Below are 20,388 nucleotides of genomic sequence, written 5' to 3' on the forward strand. Positions count from 1 at the left end.
ACCACTTCAAGTCAATGTGTATTTAGATGATACAGCCCACAGATCTCAAGCCATGGAACGCCCACTCAGCTTTCGCTCTGAGTGCCCTCAAGTCTGGAAGAGCCCTCGGAATCCACAAGAAGCCCACAATTCAAAGTGCAAGGATTAGCGTACCTGTATATGATGCAGAGTTTTCCTGAGCCCTCTGTTCTGGTGATCAAGCCTAACTGAGCGGATATGTGGAAGATGAATGGAGCTTTGCGTGTGCGAAGAAATTTTCTCCCGAAGCTCTTATCTTAGCGCGACACTAACGCAGCCGAAAAGCCACCTTCAGCCCTACCGATATCAGATCGCGTCGCGTGGCTTTCGAGGGCTTGAGAACTCTCTACAGAGCGCAAATCAGTCACTTGCGTCCCGTATCTCGACCTTGTCCAAATATGAGCTTACGCTGAACAGCTAGAGGACTCTGTAGCTGGCAGTATGGCACCTCCAGCGACCCTACGTCGATCTCGTAGAAAGCCGAAAGCGCAGACAGCGTCGCCGCGAGAGAATGCAGTCACGATCACTGCCAAAACAAGCAACGAGGGCCCCGCATTTCCCCTAGCGGCCTTTTTCTGGCCTACAAGACGGTCGACCTCACTATGGGTCATATTGCCTTTAGTACTCATGATTGTCGGCCTCTTCAGGTGGTGTGCTGGGCTGTGGGGCTACTCAGGCAAGAAAGGTAGACCCCCAGCAGTTGCACGGGCTGATTTTCGACAGGCTTCCAGACACCACCCATGCACGGAGACTACGAAGCACAGAGACACTGGATGGAGATCGCTGCGCATTTGCCCATGTCACAGTGGTACTTTTACGACCTGCAGTACTGGGGACTTGATTATCCGCCGTTGACCGCTTACCACAGCTGGGTATTTGGCAAGATGTGAGCTTTTCCTGTGCTTAATGGAACATTCAAGAGGCTGACAAGTCCCAGCGGATCTTTCATCAACCCCACGTGGTTCGCTCTATATTCCTCCAGAGGCATCGAAGAACAATTGCTCAAAGTGTACATGCGCGCTACCGTCATAATATCCGAATATCTCCTTTACATACCACCCATAGTCACTGGAAACTTCATCCTTGGCAAGCTTGAAAACGTAACATCATGGGAGAGCTCTATCGCTCTTGTCGGAATTCTCATGCAGCCAGCAACCATCCTCATCGATCACGCCCACTTCCAATATAACACTGTGATGCTTGGCTTCGTTGCCGCCACAGTCAGCACCCTTCTGTCTGAAAACTTCGCATTTGCCAGCATATTCTTCGTCCTCGCCTTGAGCTTCAAGCAGATGGCTTTATACTACGCACCGGCGATCTTTTTCTACCTCTTCGGCATCTCACTATCTCCCTCCTTCCGACCTCTCCGCCTCCTCAGTATTGCCATCATGACCATCCTCTCCTTCGCTCTGGTCGTCCTGCCCTTGGTAGTGGGAACATTCTACGACCAACGCAGAGGCATCAATCCGCCGCTTGACCGCTCAGACCGGCAGATTAACCCACTCTTCTCAACTTTCTCTCCGTATATCAATCCCTCGTCAATATACTACCCCTACATCCTCCAACTATCCCAACTCCTCCACCGCGTCTTCCCCTTCGCACGTGGAATCTTCGAAGACAAAGTCGCCAATCTCTGGTGCTGTATTCACCTCGTCCATAAACTCCACAACTACCCCACGGCACTCCTCCAACGTCTCAGCCTCTTGACCACCCTTGTCGCCATCCAGCCCGCCTGCATGCTCATCTCTCTCTTCCCGCGACGCAACCTCATTCTCTGGGCACTAGCAAGCACAAGCTGGGGCTTCTTCCTCTGGAGTTTCCAAGTACACGAGAAGAGCGTGCTGCTCCCTCTGCTGCCCATGACGCTCCTACTGGGCGGCCAAGGAGGCCTAGGAGTCGAGTTGAGAGCATGGATAGGCTTTGCCAACTTACTTGGCACCTGGACACTATTCCCCCTCCTCAAGCGCGATGAGTTACGAGTCCCGTATTTCGTCCTGACGCTCCTTTGGGCATACCTCCTCGGCCTCCCGCCCACAAGCTTCTCCTGCTATTTTGGCCCTCAAGCAGCAAAAGGCGGTCTCAAACCCCTAACCAAGCTCCTGCATCTATTATTCTACACGGTGATGATCGGATGGCATATTGTGGAAGCAACGCAACAGCCACCGCCGGGCAAGCCGGATCTATGGGTCGTCTTGAATGTTGTTATAGGTGCAATTGGCTTCGGCGTCTGCTACCTCTGGTGCACGTGGCAAACAATCCTTCGTAGCGGCGTGCTAGAGGAGTGGTTTGGATACCGGGCTGAGCAGGAGGGCAAGAGTTTGGAAGACCGGGCGAAGGCGTTGCCCTTGCCTTGGCCCTTGTCTAAGGCGAAGGATAGCGTAGCAGAAAAAACCAGCTCGGAAAAAGATGCGGTGGCGAGGAAAGAGAAGAGTCCAAGTCCGACGGAGAGGAGGAAGACACGAGGAAAGAAGAAGAGCTGATGATGGTTCTTGAATTCTGTTTAAACATTGAAGCATTTTGTACATAGAGTGGAGTTATATACCCCGGCGCCATCTGGGATGAGGATTTGCATCCATGTCTATAATCTTGAGGGTCTTCCTCATGGTTTCTACCCCCAACCCCCATCTTTTCCCATCGCCGTACCACCAATGCAAATGTAAATGCCGCCAAACGCTCATGTGTCGCCTTCCCATGCAATACTCCATCCCCACCCTCACCCTCCCCTTCTTCCTGTTTGATATACCACTCTCCCCCTTTCCCCTCACCCCTTCACATCAAAAATAGCAGGGTGTCAAGCGACATCAAACCCGAATCCCCGCATACACCTCCGATACTCCTCGACTTTCCCTTCGCACTCGCGCGCGGGATCCGCCGAGGAGGCAAAAAGCATGCATTCGTCTCTCGACTGCTTTTCTGGTTTGCATACGCAGCAGGGCTATTCCTCCCCGCAATCACATCAGCGAAAAGTACTTTCGTAAGAGGGTGGTGAGGGATGGGTTGGAGGCGGAGGAGGGGGTAGGCTTCATTGGTGGTATTATTTTTATGGGGGTTTGGGGGAAGGATGTCATAGTCATGGAGCTGAGAAGGGTGGAAGAGGGAATGACAGGGGGGGAAGAAGAATCGTACCTTCGGCTTCGCCTCTGATTGTGAGGCTTCAGCTACTTGTTCCCTGGCGTTGTCTAACCCTTCGCGTGCGCGTGTAGACGCCGAGGCGGAGGCGGCTTCTCTGATCGGAGAGGAGGAAGATGGAGAGGTAGGGAGGGTGGCGGTTTGAGGTATCATCGGCGCGGAAGGTTTAGATTCAGTAGAGCCCATTTATGGATGTGATTTGAACAAGCACAAACGTTATGACTGGGTAGATGCTCAATGATTTTATAAAATATACACTACTGATTCATGAAGCCGTCGGATATAAGGATTATATCCGAGAAATGTGAATGCCAAGACCCACATGAAAATCGCACACAAACTTCGTAAAGTGCATTTTGAAGCCGCAAAAAGATCGAATGAGGTTCGAATGAAGGACATATGAGGTACCTTGAGCCAAAAACGAATTTGGTCAATACGGGGGTCGAACCCGCGACCTTGGCGTTGACAGAGCTCGAGAGCTTGTATTAGCACCACGCTCTAACCAACTGAGCTAATCGACCGTGATTGGAAGGTCATTTAGATACAATATATACTTTTTTGAAAAAGACGCTGCAAGGAAGATCTGTCTCGCCTTCGAGGTGTGTTTCATCCCCGTAAGATTATTCTATGGTATCCATACAGTGGGTAGAATGAGACTCGCAACGCTTAACCACATGCTATTTGATCAGTTCTTTAAGTTTATTATTTGAAGATTCTTTAGAGGCTCAGTCATATGCTGATACTACTCTTCAGTACACTGCTTATCTCTAAAGCTTGATTCTTGGTGGGGAAGCACTCGCGACTGCTTATGTACAATGTTCGCCAGCATTCCTTTCCTGATCATCTGTCAGTGTATTCGAATTCCCTCTAGGCGATACTCGCTCTTTATATCTCCATATAGTAGGTTTTGACTCAGTTGTCGGTAGTCGCATGCAAGCCTCAAGAAATGTCTCATTCGCTCATTATGAACATATGCACCGGCTTTTCTTGCATTCAGTGCATTTTGTAGCCTCTACCTCAGCTGTTGAAAATGAAGTGGCTGCTTTCGGTCTCTTTGCTTTCCTTAAGCTTGATAATCGCCGCCGCAAATCCTCACGGCCTGCCCTTATTTGACAGACAGGTCGGGCCATCCGTAGACACCGGAAACGGAGGGGTCTCAGCACTCAATGTCTCCTCTTTGAACGGGCTCGCTCAGACTTCAACGGCATTGAATACTTTACCCGGCCCAGGTGTCCCGTCAACATTCCACATCCCCAACTCATACTTCAGCGGAACAGTTTTCAATCCTCAGCCTGAACATCAATTTACCAAGCAAGAATTCGGATTTTGCCTTACAGATCTCAGAAAAGAGATAGACTTACTCGATGACACAACACCCATGCAACATCCAGTGAGCGTCTCTTATAAATCGGTTACTATGAAAGTCTTTCCAATAAATCTATATCCGGGTGAGCCAATGATACTCACAAGAGAAACCACGGCAGTGCTTGAGTACCTGAGAACGTTCTTCCAAATGTTCGACTTCTATCAGACAATGCAAATCCTCATTTCGAGACAGGGGAGACTTGTCGCCACCTTCAATGTTGTTCTTGCCGTTGGTCTGGATTCTTTGACAGCGGCTGTGCAGCAATAGTCCATGCAAGCGTTAAGAGTATTCCGTGATACTCTTCCGGCTCAAAGAGATGATTTGGATCCAACCCACTAGACCACGAGCTTGCTCATCAGATTCAGTTTGTTGTGACATGTCAATACTAATCGAATCCAGGCGAAACCCTTTCGGGAAGCCGATTTCGTCTCTCAAAGGACATTCGCCCCCAAGAACCAAGATACGCTCAATCGCCATTCGTGTCCAGTTTGGGTGAGATTCCATATTCGAGTAACGCTCGTGGGGATGAGGCTCGAGATGCCAATACTGTTCAAAGTCCCCTCCTAGAAGACTTGACTGAATAAATGTCTCCTTGAGATTTGTCAGACATTTCTGCATCTGGTCCAGGACCTCAGGCCGTTCGCCATCAAGGAACCTAATCGTTTTCAGACACAGAGTACTCAGCGTCGAAGAGTGCTGCCGGAAGAATGAAATCCGCCACTCTGCTAAAGTCTAACCGGATGATCGGTCAATTGCATTCTTGTTCTTCATAGTGGCAATGCATGATCGAGTTAGGCCGTCATGCCTTCCTTGCTGAGACTATACTTGACACCGCTGATTGCTTTCCTCGCCTTCCGAAAACCTACCATGACCATCTTCAATCCCTTTGCGGAATGCACTAGGACTTTGTTCACGTCAACAAATTACTTTGATGTGGCATAAATGACTTACATTTCGATGATCTATAACATATAATTTATCGTTGCTGAGAACCCATGGTATTGCAGTCCTCCAAGGATTGCTCAGCCATCCAAAGGAACACAACGCCTTCTCCTCCGCCACGATGAGGAAATTTGCTTCGGAACGTGTGCAGTTGGACAAAGCGAGGAAGACTGCCTAATACTCAATCAAAGCTTATGGCAGGATCGGTAAGAGCATCCGCGTCAGTAGGCGTCATTGACTAGATACCTGAACAAGGTCCTCTCATTTGGATGGTAAGAGAAACTGCGACCATTATCGCAGTGACAGTGGATAATTGGCCGGTGTTGTCGCAGCCTCGCTTGAGAAGGCGGGTTACATGCAACTCCAGTGGTGTACCCTTCGCCAGGCTGAATCAATGCACAGACTGCGCGTTGAGAGAGGAGGTGGCACGAACTTCAGCGGCTGGGCCTCAAGGTTAAGTGAAATGTAAAGACCCTCAAAGTTGACATCACGAATATTCACGGCATATCCATCGTTTGATGCCCACCACTTCTCAGTACATCCGCTTACAGGTTTGTCGCAAGGGACTCAGGCTGCAAGCAGCCAATGCGCCTCACATGATCTCCTTGAAATCTGTCCATATTACAAGATCGCCATATTTGCTAGCTCTGATCCTCCTTCTACCACTGGTTCACAGCCAGGTCAGGACTTGTTACTCCATAAATGGTGTTGCTGACGATAACGCTCCTTGTGATCCATGGGCTAGTGTGAGTGCGTGCTGCGGTTTAGGTTGGACGTGTGACACAAATCTGGACTGCTATGTTGATGGCAAAGCTTCCCTCGGTACTTGTACTGACCCAAGCTGGCAAGATAAACGGTGTCCACCGAGATTTAGTGAGTCTCTCATGTGTTTTTTTGTCCGTATTACGAGACCATCAACCCAGAACCCGGGCCCTTTCAACTGATTGTCTGGCTTCTTATAGTGGACGGAACGAGCCGATATAACCTGATGCATTATACTACAACTTTTTGTGATGATGGCACTCAGTGTCCTGGACGTAGTAATGAGACTTGTTGCTCCAATAATGAGGGTACGGATGTAGTGAGGTTTATGAACGGCGGGAATCGTCTTCCTCGCGAGAGCATATATCTCTCTTCTTATTATTCCGCTGCAGGCTTTACCGATCCTGCAACACTTGCGACTAGTAGCATCTTCGTCCCTGCGACGACGCAAGTTAATACACCTGCGACACCAAGCAGCAGCTCAATAGTTTCTCCGAAAAGCTCAAGTCTCAGCAGCACCACAAACGCCTCCTCGAGCTCGTCAACACCGACAGTAGCAGGCTCGACCACTTCCATCCAAAATATTTCTGTCACAACGTCAACTGCCTGGGGCATTAGCATTTCAGCGTCTTCTACAACACCGCATTCATCACCTAGCATAACCACTGATCCTACCACCGTACCAAAATCTCACTCTAACGGCAACAACCTCAGTATACCTGCCCAGATCGGGCTCGGGACTGTGATACCTGGGCTGGCTTGCATCGCGGGCTTCGGAGCTTGGTGGGATATCAGGCGGAGACGACAAAGAAGAGGGAATAAGGATTCAATGACGACGTCAACGACCTGGCTTCAGCGATATATTCAGCGACAACAGTTATATCGAAGTCGTATCAGCCAAAATATGAACTTCTTCTAAAGTAAAAAGTGTTACTTTGGTACAATTGTCAGGACCCAGAAGCCTGAGAGCGCATTAATGTCAAGAATATTCCCGTCTGGTCATAACACTTGGTGCCTCCCGGCACTGCCGAAGACTGCACATTTCTTAACAAAGATGTCTTACAGTATTCATGAAGACCTACTGGCTATACCCGTCATGACATTGAAACTCTCTCAAGAACAAGTCTTGTCCAACTTGCCTTAGCACTCTGTTAACGTCCGTCTATTCAGATCCTTTTGCCTAAACGTGAATACGCGTTGAATGCGCTGATATCTTCAAGCGTCGCACGCATGGCAACCGACCAAATTCCTTGGGGCGATCTTTGATTTAATGATAATTGTCTTGTAGATCTAATCAAAATTGTTTAGATCCGACGAGCATACGAAATGGGCATATTCCTAACGTCTTCCACAGTGATTGAATTAAAGATGAGATAGTTTGACTAGCCACTATCAGTAAATAGTTCAGTAGTTAGACCGCCTTGGATATGGACGGTAGAGAAGCGTTCATTCGTCAAGGGAAAAGCATTAGATGCATGGACAAGGTAGCCACACATAGGTCAAGCATATGTCGTCAAGATTTCGTACTCGGTCTATCAAGCCTCCAACGATCAAGCATGACTGTTTCCCCCTCCTCTTCAACCGGAACTTGGCCAGCGTGTACGAAACCGTTCTTTTTCAGCACGCTCGGACTTTGGTTTCCTTCTTCTGGACCAGTATCCGCCGTCAACATTCCTCTCTCTTTCTCACCCAAACTTGGATGTCCTTCTGGAAAACGTTTCCAGTAGGTGTCAATCCATCCCCTCAAGGCTTCTGTAGCGATGCCTTTACCCCAAGCAGACGGTAGGTAAGCGTAGCCTATCTCTGGCGGCCTGACAGCTCCTACAGAGCCCAGAATATTGGAAGGATCATCTTTCAGAGATACAATGTAGCCCAGATTCACCGGATCCGCCAGGCGAGCCTCAAACCACTCAATGGCCTGAGATCGTGTGTCTGGTGTCCGCCAAAAGAATACTTTCGGATTTGCGCGGATAGCACAGATGAATTCAGTATGTTCGTGCGAGAACGGGGTAAGGATCAATCGCTCGGTCTCAATCGTTGGGTCGCGAGTCTTGTCTGCCATATTTAAATGATGGCCAAAATGGGCGAATGTCTATCTTCCCGACACATCACAGATCGCTCGCCGCTCTATCAATCAGCGGTACGAAGCATCTCCTCGATCCGTCGAGCGATTGAAGGTACCTACCCTCAGTCATCTGAAATGTTGGGCGCAAGGCTTGGCAAGATAGTGGAGGATGACGCTAGCTCAAGAGAGCTTAGCTTGAAGCTGAAGACTAACATGCGCTAGAAATCCTTTTGCAAATTGCCATCACTCTCCTATCGGAACACTCGTGTAGGTCAGCTCATTGCAAAACAATTGCTGAATCTTTCCATTATGTGAGGAATCCTTCTCTTCTACATTAGGAAGTACATATAGAGACTGACCTCCGTCTTCAAGGTATTCCCTACGAAGAGCTGCCTTCCGAGCCCTGTCCTTCTCACCATCGTCATGCGTCACAACGAAGCAACGCACCTTCACATCAATTACCTCTCAAGTGCAGCGGTCTGCAACTTCAAAGCCAACACTTCTCTCTACTCAGAGAAGATGGTTGGCAGATGAAGCCGCTGCGACACAGAGTGAACCAGAAGCCAACGGCGCTGCTCTCAATGAAGATGCAGACAATTCAATATCGCAATCTTCAGAGCCATTACTAGACCCCCCAAAGACAGAGGAACAAGCCGCACGAGCAGTTGAGACTGCATCCGAATCAGAGTCGAAATCTACGCTCCGACACGCCACTGACGCTGCTACTCTTAGTGCTGAAGCAGCTGCTGAAGCCATCTCCTCCGGAGCAGCGTCGCTCTCGGAAGCTACTGGTTTTGGCAGTGGGGGGCTCAATAGGGAACGACCGGAGACCGCAAAACCATCAAGCCAGGTCTATGTCGGCAATTTGTTCTTCGATGTGCGCGGTGATGATCTCACAAAGGAATTTTCGCGCGCAGGAGCGATTGTCAATGCAAGAGTCGTTACTGACCAGCGAGGACTGAGCAAAGGGTATGACTCTGCTTCCTTCTCCACCTCTTCCTCCTGCCCAATTATGACCACTTTCAAGTCATCATCACTACTGACAGGACTGTGCAATCAACAGATTTGGCTACGTCGAATTTGAAGATATTGCCGGAGCTCAAAAGGCCATTCAAATGTACAACCAACAGAATTTTGAAGGCCGCAGACTCAGCGTGCAATTCGCAGATTCCAATCGGACTATGAAAACTCCTACCCGAGACGGTCGACCCAAGATGACGCCCACGAGAACACTCTTCATCGGTAATATGAGCTTTGAGATGAGCGATCGCGATCTGAATGAATTGTTCAGGTCGGTCAAGAATGTGGTTGATGTCAGGGTGGCAATTGATAGGAGGACTGGGCAGCCGAGGGGTTTTGCGCATGCAGATTTCACAGATATTGAGAGTGCGCAGAATGCCAATGAGATCTTGAATGGAAAACTGGTGCTTGGGAGGAATTTGAGGGTGGACTACAGTCACAGCACGGGACGGGCTGCTATTTCTGCTTCGTAATAATGGACTTTGAAGAACATTCAGAAAGATTGAAGCCGATGTGACGGGCTTTGATTTGGATGGTTGGGTGTATGAAGAGGAGGTTGTACCAGAAGATATACAACATTCTGTCGTACATTTAGTCAAACAGATGGCAAGGGCTCATTGGACGGAAGGCTTTGAAGCTGTACATTTACCATAATCATTCACAGTAGAACAATCACTCTCATCTCTCCCGTCTGACTCCAACGATACATCTGCTCACAATTCTCATGAAAAGCCACAATGATCACGGCTAAATATCTACAATTGAACAAGATCGCTACACCCTCTCACAACGCACTCAACGCACTCTGCACACCCACACTCCCCGCATCCTCCCTCCTAAGCACATACGGTCTCAAATCACTAACATCCCAAGCCGCCGTGCCCCCTTCAACACCAACACCACTGCCTCCACCCCCTCCCACTGGCGTCTTCTTCTTACTCCTCAACCGCTCCCTCAACGCCTCAGGCCCAATAACAAAAAGATTCCCAATCTCCGTGAGGACCTCAAAGCTCGGCTCAAAGCTGCCTTCCAACTCCCAACTGCGCAACAACTCCGTATACTTACTGATATCCTTCGTGACCATAATACCCCCGGCAGCATTAACCTGAAACTTCTTGAAATGCTCGAGCAATTGACTCCGCAGCGCCACCGCCGTCTCCGTCATCAGTGCTTTCAAATTAGGCGAGGGCGAAAGGGCGGTCAGTGCGAGATTGTGGAATTTGGTGAGGAAGGCAAAGATGGATTGGCACGTGGGCGTTTGGAGTTGTTCGAGCCAGGCGGAGCCCCCACCTAGTGCGTCGTCGCGGGGGCGGTAATCCGTTTTCTTCTGCTGGGCGAGCAGTTTGGATACCCATGTTGTGACGACGTCGATGGTGCGCTGCATGATGGAATTAACTTTCTCTTCGAGCCGGTCGGTGGCGCTGTTGGCGGTCTTTTCCATGTCGCGGCGGACGGTGACGTTGGCTGCTGCCAACGGGATCAGGACGGTGCGAGTAGATGTAGCGAGAAGGGTGAGGATGCTAATGGCAGAACGTAGAGGGATCAGGTAAGAGAGGTCAGGCTCGGTCTTTGCGGTTTCTTGCGTGGAGGCGAGGTCGTTGGCGGAGTCGAGGGCGGTTTCGATGTAGATCTCCCCCATGTTTGTGAGGAGGAGTTGTAGAAGGGCGTAGACGTCTTTGGCGGTCTCGTTGCCACTGGAAAGTTCGAGGCTGCGACCTACGGCTTCTGCGAGCCATTTGAGCATGCGTTTTGCGTTTTCCACGCGGAGTATGCCGTCTTGGTCAGAGACTTCGATGTCGGCGCCGCTTTTGGCGCTGTCAGAGTCTTTGAGGCCGGCGACGCGGAGGAGCATGCGTTTTTGAGCGGGAGCTAGGTCTGAGGAGTCGAGGCGCTCGACGTAGGCGTCTCGCGCTGAGGAGAGCAGCTCGCTGCCTGATTTAGCTAGGGATTTCATGAACGTTGTAGGTGTCTTTCTTCGTCGTGTCTGTGTCTAATGAGTACGGCTTGTTAGAAGTAGAGGAAGGGCAAGCTCACATGATATATATTAAATTTGAACAATAATGATGAGTATAACTCTTCTAGACTACGCTTTTCCCGCTCAATATAAGAGGAACCCACGAAATATGGTACAAAGAGATCATCAAACTGCTGGTCAAGTACTATGGAATTCTGAGGAGAGATGGACTCGGGGTACTCTGTGAGACCATGGGCTTTGAGATCATCGACAAGGCTGCTGATACAGCTTCTCGCTGCCTGCAGCGATCTGAGGAAAGCGAGAGCGGATACCGAACCGGCTTTCTCAAGGACCATCTCCAGTCGTTGCTGGACGGACTGCTGAAATACTCGTTGAATAAATTTACCAAGAACCTGCTCTGCATATGGGAAGGCTTGACGTATGATTTGCGACTCTTCCTGAACCACGATTCTCACTTCATCAACAAGAGCCTGTAATGAAGGCTCAACACCAGGTGGGTCTGCATCAGGGTCTGCGAGCTTTTCCCACGTTTCAATATCACCACCCACTTCCTCTGTGATGAGCTGTCTTCGATCGATGAAAAATGTGTGCTGATTAACGAACGCTCCTATGACGCTCGCACCGTCATTGAAATCGTGGAGTGCATTTGCACAATCCTTCATGCCATCCCAATTCTGTCTCCTGTAGCACTCGTCGAACGATTTGAGCAAATCTTTTTCCAAATTCTCGAGAAATTTCTCAATGAGCTCCCTTGTGTTGTGCCTATTCTTCTTCTTCTTGTGTTCCCCTTTATGGCCACCATTGACACCATTCACATGTGCCCCATTCCCATTCAGTTTGCCCCAACTTTCAGGGTCGAGTCTCTGACTGATTTTGAGCAATTGGCGTGCTATACGAGCGCATCGAACCTTGCCTTCACCCTTCCCTGCCCTCCGCAGATCCTCCAGAAAGTAGAGATCGCCTCGCTCTTGCACTTCTATCCAGCAATTGACCAGGAATTTGGTATCATCTGCTTTCATGATTTGCCTATCCAGCTCTTCTAGCCTGTCGCCAATTTTCACAACTTGGTTACCTCCAGTATCGTGTCCCTCCCCATTGAGCGAGCTGTCCAGGCGGTTGAAAGAGTCTACGGTCTGGTCAAGCTTCTTACTTATATTTTGAATATTGTTCTTGTACTGAGCCTCAGCGCGCCTGACTGCAGCTGAGAGCTCATTCTCACGTAATTCGAGGTCTCCCGATAGGTCTGACATGCGACTCAAGGCCTGCTCAAATGACCGAATCAAAGGTTTGGGGTCGAAGGCATTTTGGGTAGACGGGCCAGATTTCCGGCCAGGGACAGCACCTTCGGAGAGTGCTTCAACGAAGTCTTTAACAACGAAGTCTCGATCGGAAAAGGTATCGAGGGTAAAACTTGGGGCTTGAGGAAAGAGCCCTCTCGTGGAGGAGTTGGATTGTCCTGGCAAGGATGAACCACTCAGGGTTCCGGTCATCTTTTTGGCTTACATCACAAGCTCACGAACCCTATAGCATCAAGAGAAAGCTCCACTGGGATATGTAAAGCATCACGAGCGTAGCCATTCACCTGCCTATCGATTGTTTTATTAATTTGGTGGTACTGGCAGCCTTGCTTGCTTGGTACCATGTCTATAACACACGGTACCCGGCTTTGCCGCCTTTTGGTATTCAGAACGGACCTGTATCAATTAAGCCCTGGGAAGCCTCAACCTACACCATTTGCTCGTCATGGCGCTTTCTCAAGATCCTGTTGTGCACCGGCACAAACCGAAATCTTCACAAAGGCAGCTTAGCGCGAAAGAACGTGAAGAGCTTCTGCGACCTTACCTTCCAAGGCCAATGAAGCAGGAAAGTAAAAACCCTCAGCGAACTAGGGCTGTACGAGGCTTTTTAACAAATCAATTTCACCTGCTCATCTACACTATCTTGCACCTTGCCTTCTCGATCTACATTGTCACACGACAGACGTATCACGCAGTCTTCGATCGCGTCCTAGCCATACTGTACTATCACCACCGTACACCAGGACTCATACGGCAAGATGTTAAGGATCTTACAAGATTACCAGAGCACTTAAGTGTCATACTCGAACTGAAGCGGGATGGCAGTACTCAGACCAACATTGAATCGCTTGTGGATGAAATCTCTGAGATCGCAGCTTGGTGTTCTTGCGTAGGAATACCTATGTTGAGCGTGTACGAGAAGACAGGTGAGCTACACAGTCGCGGGATATATCGAGTGATCAATGACCAATGCTCTCCTAGGGATTCTCAAGAATTACATACCAAGCTCACACCGCGCCATCTGTGACAGAATGCACGCCTATTTTGGAGACGATATCCCATCAGTGCAGATTGGAGCCCCTACAATTTCCGCATACCTTGACGGCAGTTCCTCTGCTGCTGCTCGACCAGCATCGAGCCACCTCTCTATATTGTTGTTGTCCGCCGAGGACGGCAGATCAACCTTGGTGGACCTGACGAAGACATTTGCGGAAATGTCACAACGTAAGAAGCTCTCCATCGATGACATTACTCAGGACCTGGTGGATATAGAGCTCACAGAGAGTGTCATGGGGGAGCCTGATTTACTCATCCTATTTGGGCCAAGGGTGCTTCTGCAAGGCTACCCGCCATGGCAAATACGGCTCTCTGAGATCTATCATGTCCAAGACAATAACGGTGTTGGTTACCAAGTGTTTCTTCGAGCTTTGCATAATTATGCAAAGGCTCAAATGAAGTTCGGCAGGTGATGGTCATCGTGATGCCCAGTGCACCATATCTTGCACAATCTTTACCTTTGCGCGTCATGCCCTAATCATATCGCAACGCCGAGATTCAATCAGCTTTGATGGCCCATCTGAAGGATCTTGACTTCAATTACTTGTTTCCATGACTCCAATAGCCGCGACTGCCATGGTTTCTTTGGTCCATCTGTCGTACGTGACGACCATTGAATAAGGCAGTCGCGGTCGGTCATCCACGAGGCCTTCATCACTCTAAAAAGTGGCGGCTTCCACTTTCACAATTGGTCAACATGCCAGTATTTAGGAGATTATTAATATGAGTACTCATTTGGATTCTATACAGATAGATGTAAAGCCTTACGGTAACGAAGCTGGTTGCCACAGCTTTCGTAATCTTTAATCAGCCCCAATATCAGTAACAGCTAATGCTAATGTCATGGCACCGACGCCTCAGGATCCGATATGCAGCCCGCCATTTCAATTCTTTCAATGTCAAAACAATGGCTTCAATGGATGCTGCACCATTGATCCTTGCGCTCAATCGTGGTGTCCAAACTTTGCTGAACCAAACCAAGCGTACCAAAATGCGAACGCAGTGTCTCCACAGTCAATCACTATCCCAATTCCAACCTCTCCAACACAAACTTCAGCTGTACTTACAATATCTCAGTCAGAAGCTGCGACGAATAAAGGATTGCTTTCGACTTCGTCAAATTCCAATGTGGTCACCGTCTACGCCACTTCAGAGGTGTATGTGACTTCCCAGCAAACCAGCCCAGCTTTACAAAGCATCATAATTTATCCTACGATAATGGACTTGTCAATGTCGACTATCCAGACTGTCTCTGTATCCACGCAAACCAAAACACGCTATCAGTTGCCAACGGCTACTGTGACTATGCCGGCCCTTCCAAAGCAGAGTCTTGACTTCAAATCGAAGCCTCAGCCTGTGCGGTCGTATGCAAGTCGGCACAAACGGGAAATACTTTCGGGTACTTTCGGAGGTATAGCAGGAATTATGCTTGGAATTGGAATGATTTGGTGTTTCCTCCAATGGAATAGGAAACGGAAAATTCAAAATCTAAGAGCTGAGCAGTTCGACGACCATCCTGCGTTAGCAGGAAGAGATGCTAATCGAGCCGGAGAGCTGCTTGCCAACGATCAAAGTGAAACCAGTACGACAGAAGACTCGCCGTCGCCGCCAAACAAACCACCGGGGGAGCTTGCAAGGTGGATGGCTGTTAAATTCACTCGAATGCCTAAGCGTCCGATAACCAGAATACCCAAGTCGGATCCTTCTATGCCATCGTTGACACAAACGCGAAGTTCTATACCGAAACCGACATCACCTCAGCAAACAACACGTGTGCATAGAAGGCAACCCCAATCCAGACCAGGCAACGTGCAAGAGCGCTGGCGTAATCCCGAGATCCCTAAGATGTGGGTGATAGGCAATAGCGAGAGGCCTAAGGGAAACATTCCTCAGTCGGCGGAGCCAGATGCGATAAAGCCATCCAGGAATACAGCCCCGGCATTAGCGGGTCCGCGAGGCGAAAATCGCAACAATTATGTTGACTGCCTGAGTACAATAGATGAAGGGGAAAGAGAAGGAAGCGAGGAACCCGAGCAAAATGCAGAAAGTTCGAGAACAGCGGAGTTACGTGGAAATGGTTAACTCGTGGAGCCGGAAGAAGAGAGTGAAGAATTGAGTACAGGGTCAGAGCCGGAGGAAGAGGAAGATGACATAGCCTCTCTCAGACGGTGGGTTTTTTGTGAATTGGCAGAGTCGTCTTTTGAGCTTAGTTCGACAAAATTTTGATTTCTTGGGATGTTACGTCTACGGCAGGCTGTACAAGTCTAGCTCTTGGTTCTTATGGAAGAAAGTGGACAGTGACGATGGCACCATCTCGTTTGAAAGGGTCGATTGAAGACTATTGTATGATTTACATGTATAGGATAGCCGTCGAAAATAGGCATGCTCAATGCAGGATAATTAATATGCAAAGCGTTTCCCACCCATGATCGGATTGCCGCAATACCCGAGTACGGCTCCGGGTACAAGCTTTAGGTGTTCCTCCCGGGGAACCGACACCCACAATCGCGCTCCCCACGCGCCAGGCAGGTCCTTGTCAAATCCAGACCACCACCGTCGATCCATCTCAGCCTTGATTCCAACTCTACTGGCGTGTGAAATGGACCATACCAGATGCGAGCGTAGCCAAGGCAAGCCAAAAAAGCCTCTCGCAACGCGGCTGAAGTCTCCCTCGATGGACTAATCGGCTCTTCAGCAGGCAGCGCAACACTGCCAGTGGGGATCATGCGCTACTGCAGCTACTGAATCTGCTGACGACATGCGAGTCTTTTTGAACGAACTATTCCCATCGCCCAGAATCAACCCACCAACCATGAGCAGGGCAGAATCCTGTAGGGTCATCCAGGCTGCATTCGGTTATCTGCAGCCGTCTGCACTCAGAACGTTAACCAGCAGGGAATACGAGACCCCGCTCATCTACTGCTTTCGGAGAATTCTCACCCCACTAACACGCACCATCGCTCTGACTAACTGCTAAGCTCGTGTGATCTCTTGATTTTGGCTTACCACTATCACCTTTGGCATCAACACCATTTCCTTGGCTGTGCCCGTCTAAAAATGTTTGGGCGCTGGAACCAAGCCCGGTGGATGCAAACACGACGGGCAGATCCACCTTCATGCCCTCGTTCCGGCTGCCAACCGGAACCTCTGAGCTGTCAGCTTCCCCACTTAGACCTTTTCCTGCTGTACTTGGCATGCTGTACGGTCTGTCATTGGAATGCTGACCTAGCTGGAGGGAGCTTCGTCCAATGATAAGGATGACTCTGAGAATGGTCCCACCGATCAGATACGGAGCTGGCAGCTCCTGCTGCAGACGAAGCCAGCTCGGCATAAGAGGCCGGTGTGCCCTCGTCTCTGGTCTGTGTCTTTGTACCTTGCATGATAAACCCAGCAATCATGTTTGTTTCTTTGCTGCTATGGATAGGAGTAATTGCCAGTGCCACAGCTGCCCCTTCACCAATATACGTTCAGCATGAGAAACGATATCTTGTGCCTCAGGGATGGCAGAAAGCTGAAAGGCTCAATGCTGCGGACAAACTTCCCATGCGGATAGCTCTGACACAACCCAACCTCAAGGATGGCTATCAACATATCATGGACGTCTCTCATCCAGACTCTCCCAACTTCGGAAAGCATTGGAGTGCAAAGAAGGTAGCAGAGACGTTTGCTCCAAAGCAAGAATCGGTCGACGCTGTCTTGGAATGGCTTCAAGGTGCCGGTATCTCACCAGATAGAGTGTCACGGTCTCAATCACTTGGTTGGCTGCAGTTCGATGCTTCGGCACTGGAAGCTGAAAGTCTGCTAAGGACGAAGTATCATATGCATCGACATGAGACTGGCAAACCCCATATTGCTTGTGACTCGTATCATATCCCACAGCATCTTCAGCCACACATTGATTTCATCACCCCGACAATCCATTTCGATACGAAGATACCCCAAGCCAACATCAAACGGCAAGAAACCACCAGTAGCACCGCGGCAGCTGGCGTGCCCGTTCGAACGAAAGCTGCCCTGCAAGTCGGAAAGCCATACCAGGATGGCTCTCTTCCTAAGAAGGGTGCCGATATCAATATCGGAGAGATTCTAGACGAGTTACGGACGTGCAATACACACATTACTCCTAACTGTTTGCGAGCACTTTACCGGTTTCCACCAAATTTTGCAGCCGCCCGAGGGAATAGCTTTGGTATTGTCGAATAGTACGTCGTCGAGTTGCCCAGTGCTTCATTTGCTTACCACTTGTAGTACACCACAGTCCTTCCTTCAAAACGATCTCGATCTCTTCTTTGCGAATTTCTCCACACGCCAAAGACAAAAGACTCCTGATACTAAATTGATCGACGGTGCCATAGTGCAGATTACGCAACAAGGATTTGCCTTCAATGCAGAATCAGACTTGGATCTGGAGTACGCTATGGCTCTTGTTAATCCTCAAAACGTCACATTATATCAGGCGGGTGACCTTGTGGAAGGAGCGTCGTTCAACAACTTTTTAGACGCCATTGACGGAGAGTACTGCACCTTCGACGGCGGAGATGATCCACTTCAAGACGCTACCTTTCCAGACAATGCAACAGGAGGATACAAAGGCCCTCGGAATTGTGGTGGTTTCGCTTCCACTAAGGTCATAAGTACATCATACGCCTACAACGAGGCCGATTTGACCGCCAAATACGAGCAACGTCAGTGTGCTGAGTATATGAAGCTTGGTCTCCAAGGGACCTCCTTCTTCTTCTCATCCGGTGATTACGGTGTAGCCGGCAACGGTGGCCAGTGCATTTCGAACATTACGACCAACAGCACATCGAACGCTACCGTGCTCAATGACGGTAGATCAGGCAAATTCAACCCGTCATTCCCGTCGACATGTCCATTTGTCACATCAGTCGGCGCAACGCAGATAGTTCCAGGTGGTGCTGTCACTGACCCAGAAGAAGCCTGCGAAACGACAATCTTCTCAGGAGGTGGCTTCTCCAACGTCTTTCCTCTGCCCCAGTACCAATCCACAGCCGTCTCTAATTACTTCGGTAATTACAACCTCACGTATGGCGCTTCGCAATTCAACAACTCACGGCACACGAGAGGCTTTCCCGACATATCTGCCAACGGTGCGAACTACGTTACAGCAGTCGATGGAGCATTCACGCTGATCTTCGGCACCTCCGCGTCTACGCCGGTAGTGGGGAGTATCTTCACATTGATCAATGAGGCTAGATTTGCCCTTGGCAAGGGGAGTATCGGCTTTGTCAATCCGACACTTTACGCACATCCGGAGGATTTGAACGACATTACAAAGGGTGGTAATCAAGGATGCGGTACCCCTGGGTTCGAGAGTGTGGCGGGTTGGGACCCAGTTACAGGCTTAGGAACGCCCAACTTTCCAAGGTTGTTGGCGAGATTTCTATCGCTGCCTTGATCGAGGAGGATGAGGAAAGGGGGTGGTGGGAAGGATGCCCGAAGAGAGGGCAACCTTTTGGACAAGGTATATAACGACGTTATGTTCATGAGCGATGCAACAATATGAAGTCGATTTTGGTTGAAAGACTAGACTAATGATTAATCTATAATTGAAACTTCATCAAGATTTTCCCTTCAATTCGCGTATTCGTGTCACGTCGATCAATTAGGTCATGAAAACACCAAGCTCACAACTCAAGAACATCAAAAATCGCCCAGAGTAGCTAGCGCGTCCTGCATTCACCAGTCCTCCACTTGAGCTTTTCCCTCCCATGATTTCCCTTTCCAAATATCCAATCATGCACCCTCGACTTCACCACCACACATCTCTCCTCGTATCCTCACCTCACAGCATCTCCCTCTCCGACAAACTCACAATGTCCCGATAACCTTCCCTTTCCAACAACACAAAAATGTCCCACCCCTCCTCCTCAGCGTCTGCCCTCCACACCTCCCTCCTCCGGCCCCCAATCCTCCACATCCTCCGCGCCGCTGGCTTCACGACAGCCAAACCCTCCGCCCTCGACACCCTCGTCGATCTCGCGTCTCGCTACCTCATCCTCTTAGCGCAGAGAACGGGCGTGCATGCTGAAGGGCACGCCCATCTACCGCCTGCCTACCACTCCCACCCGGCCTCCCAGCAGACTACCGTCACAATAACGGACGTAAGATTAGCACTCCAAGACGCAGGCGCGCTATTCCCGCAGATGAGCGAGGCAGAGGAGATGGTGGTTGGCAGAGAGGATTTGAGGGGCGTGGAGGCGTTTGTGAAGTGGTTCGAGGGGGCGATGGCGGGGGAGATCAGTAGGGTTGCTGGGCTTGCGAAAGACGGCGGTACTGTGCCTCCGCCTGGGGGTGTAGGTGTCAATGGCGGTAATGCTGTTGGGTTGAGAGGTGGAGGAGACGCGAATTTGACGAAGACGGTGACGGGGCCGGCGGGGACAGGTGTTGGTGCAGGGGTAGGATTAGGGGTCGGGATAGGTGGTGAAGCCAAAGAGGACTTTCTCGTGCGGCTGAAGAAGAAATATTCGAAGACTGGGGCGGGGGAGGAGAGTAGATATGCGGGGACTGCTTTGGGGAAGGACTTGGAGGGGCGGGGGGTCAGGGTTGAGGGGTTCGAGGGCGTGGAGAGCTTGGATGATTGGGGACGGTGGGTTAGGGGGAGGTTGTATGGGGGTGCAGGAGAGGGGGAAAGGGTGCGGAAGTGGATGAGGAAGGGGATGGGGAAGAGGGGAGGGGGCAGAGTGAGAGTAGTGGGAGTCCGTTGACTGAGATTAGTGCTAGTACGCCTGCTGGA

General features: G+C 50.0%; 8 protein-coding genes and 1 non-coding gene across 9 annotated transcripts; 6 read left to right on the plus strand and 3 right to left on the minus strand.

The window, feature by feature from the left end:
• Positions 1 to 758: 758 nt before the first annotated feature.
• On the plus strand, positions 759 to 2,498 carry KY384_004051 (uncharacterized protein; the record flags this gene model as incomplete). The annotated part of the gene is made up of 2 exons (XM_044812559.1): positions 759 to 904; positions 956 to 2,498. The coding sequence occupies 2 exons, from the start codon at positions 759 to 761 to the stop codon at positions 2,496 to 2,498; spliced, it is 1,689 nt and encodes a 562-aa protein (XP_044669979.1).
• A 1,076-nt stretch (positions 2,499 to 3,574) lies between these two features.
• On the minus strand, positions 3,575 to 3,668 carry KY384_004052. Its single transcript has one exon. It is a non-coding gene; the product is annotated as a tRNA-Ile (tRNA).
• A 2,927-nt stretch (positions 3,669 to 6,595) lies between these two features.
• Positions 6,596 to 8,279, minus strand: KY384_004053 (uncharacterized protein; the record flags this gene model as incomplete). Its single annotated transcript, XM_044812560.1, has 2 exons — positions 6,596 to 6,819; positions 7,745 to 8,279. 2 exons carry the CDS (start codon positions 8,277 to 8,279, stop codon positions 6,596 to 6,598), a joined length of 759 nt encoding a protein of 252 aa, XP_044669980.1.
• A 138-nt stretch (positions 8,280 to 8,417) lies between these two features.
• On the plus strand, positions 8,418 to 9,775 carry KY384_004054 (uncharacterized protein; the record flags this gene model as incomplete). Its single annotated transcript, XM_044812561.1, has 4 exons — positions 8,418 to 8,444; positions 8,505 to 8,549; positions 8,758 to 9,251; positions 9,346 to 9,775. The coding sequence occupies 4 exons, from the start codon at positions 8,418 to 8,420 to the stop codon at positions 9,773 to 9,775; spliced, it is 996 nt and encodes a 331-aa protein (XP_044669981.1).
• A 311-nt stretch (positions 9,776 to 10,086) lies between these two features.
• On the minus strand, positions 10,087 to 12,767 carry KY384_004055 (uncharacterized protein; the record flags this gene model as incomplete). The annotated part of the gene is made up of 2 exons (XM_044812562.1): positions 10,087 to 11,286; positions 11,337 to 12,767. The coding sequence occupies 2 exons, from the start codon at positions 12,765 to 12,767 to the stop codon at positions 10,087 to 10,089; spliced, it is 2,631 nt and encodes an 876-aa protein (XP_044669982.1).
• Positions 12,768 to 13,020: 253 nt separating this feature from the next.
• Positions 13,021 to 14,044, plus strand: KY384_004056 (uncharacterized protein; the record flags this gene model as incomplete). Its single annotated transcript, XM_044812563.1, has 2 exons — positions 13,021 to 13,501; positions 13,557 to 14,044. 2 exons carry the CDS (start codon positions 13,021 to 13,023, stop codon positions 14,042 to 14,044), a joined length of 969 nt encoding a protein of 322 aa, XP_044669983.1.
• Positions 14,045 to 14,474: 430 nt separating this feature from the next.
• Positions 14,475 to 15,713, plus strand: KY384_004057 (uncharacterized protein; the record flags this gene model as incomplete). Its single annotated transcript, XM_044812564.1, has 1 exon — positions 14,475 to 15,713. The coding sequence occupies one exon, from the start codon at positions 14,475 to 14,477 to the stop codon at positions 15,711 to 15,713; it is 1,239 nt and encodes a 412-aa protein (XP_044669984.1).
• Positions 15,714 to 17,027: 1,314 nt separating this feature from the next.
• On the plus strand, positions 17,028 to 19,050 carry KY384_004058 (uncharacterized protein; the record flags this gene model as incomplete). The annotated part of the gene is made up of 2 exons (XM_044812565.1): positions 17,028 to 17,833; positions 17,880 to 19,050. 2 exons carry the CDS (start codon positions 17,028 to 17,030, stop codon positions 19,048 to 19,050), a joined length of 1,977 nt encoding a protein of 658 aa, XP_044669985.1.
• Positions 19,051 to 19,504: 454 nt separating this feature from the next.
• Positions 19,505 to 20,359, plus strand: KY384_004059 (uncharacterized protein; the record flags this gene model as incomplete). Its single annotated transcript, XM_044812566.1, has 1 exon — positions 19,505 to 20,359. One exon carries the CDS (start codon positions 19,505 to 19,507, stop codon positions 20,357 to 20,359), a length of 855 nt encoding a protein of 284 aa, XP_044669986.1.
• Between the last annotated feature and the right edge of the window lie 29 nt (positions 20,360 to 20,388).

Source organism: Bacidia gigantensis, assembly GCF_019456465.1.
Source record: "Bacidia gigantensis strain McMullin 20006 chromosome Unknown contig_231, whole genome shotgun sequence".
NCBI lineage: Eukaryota > Fungi > Ascomycota > Lecanoromycetes > Lecanorales > Ramalinaceae > Bacidia > Bacidia gigantensis.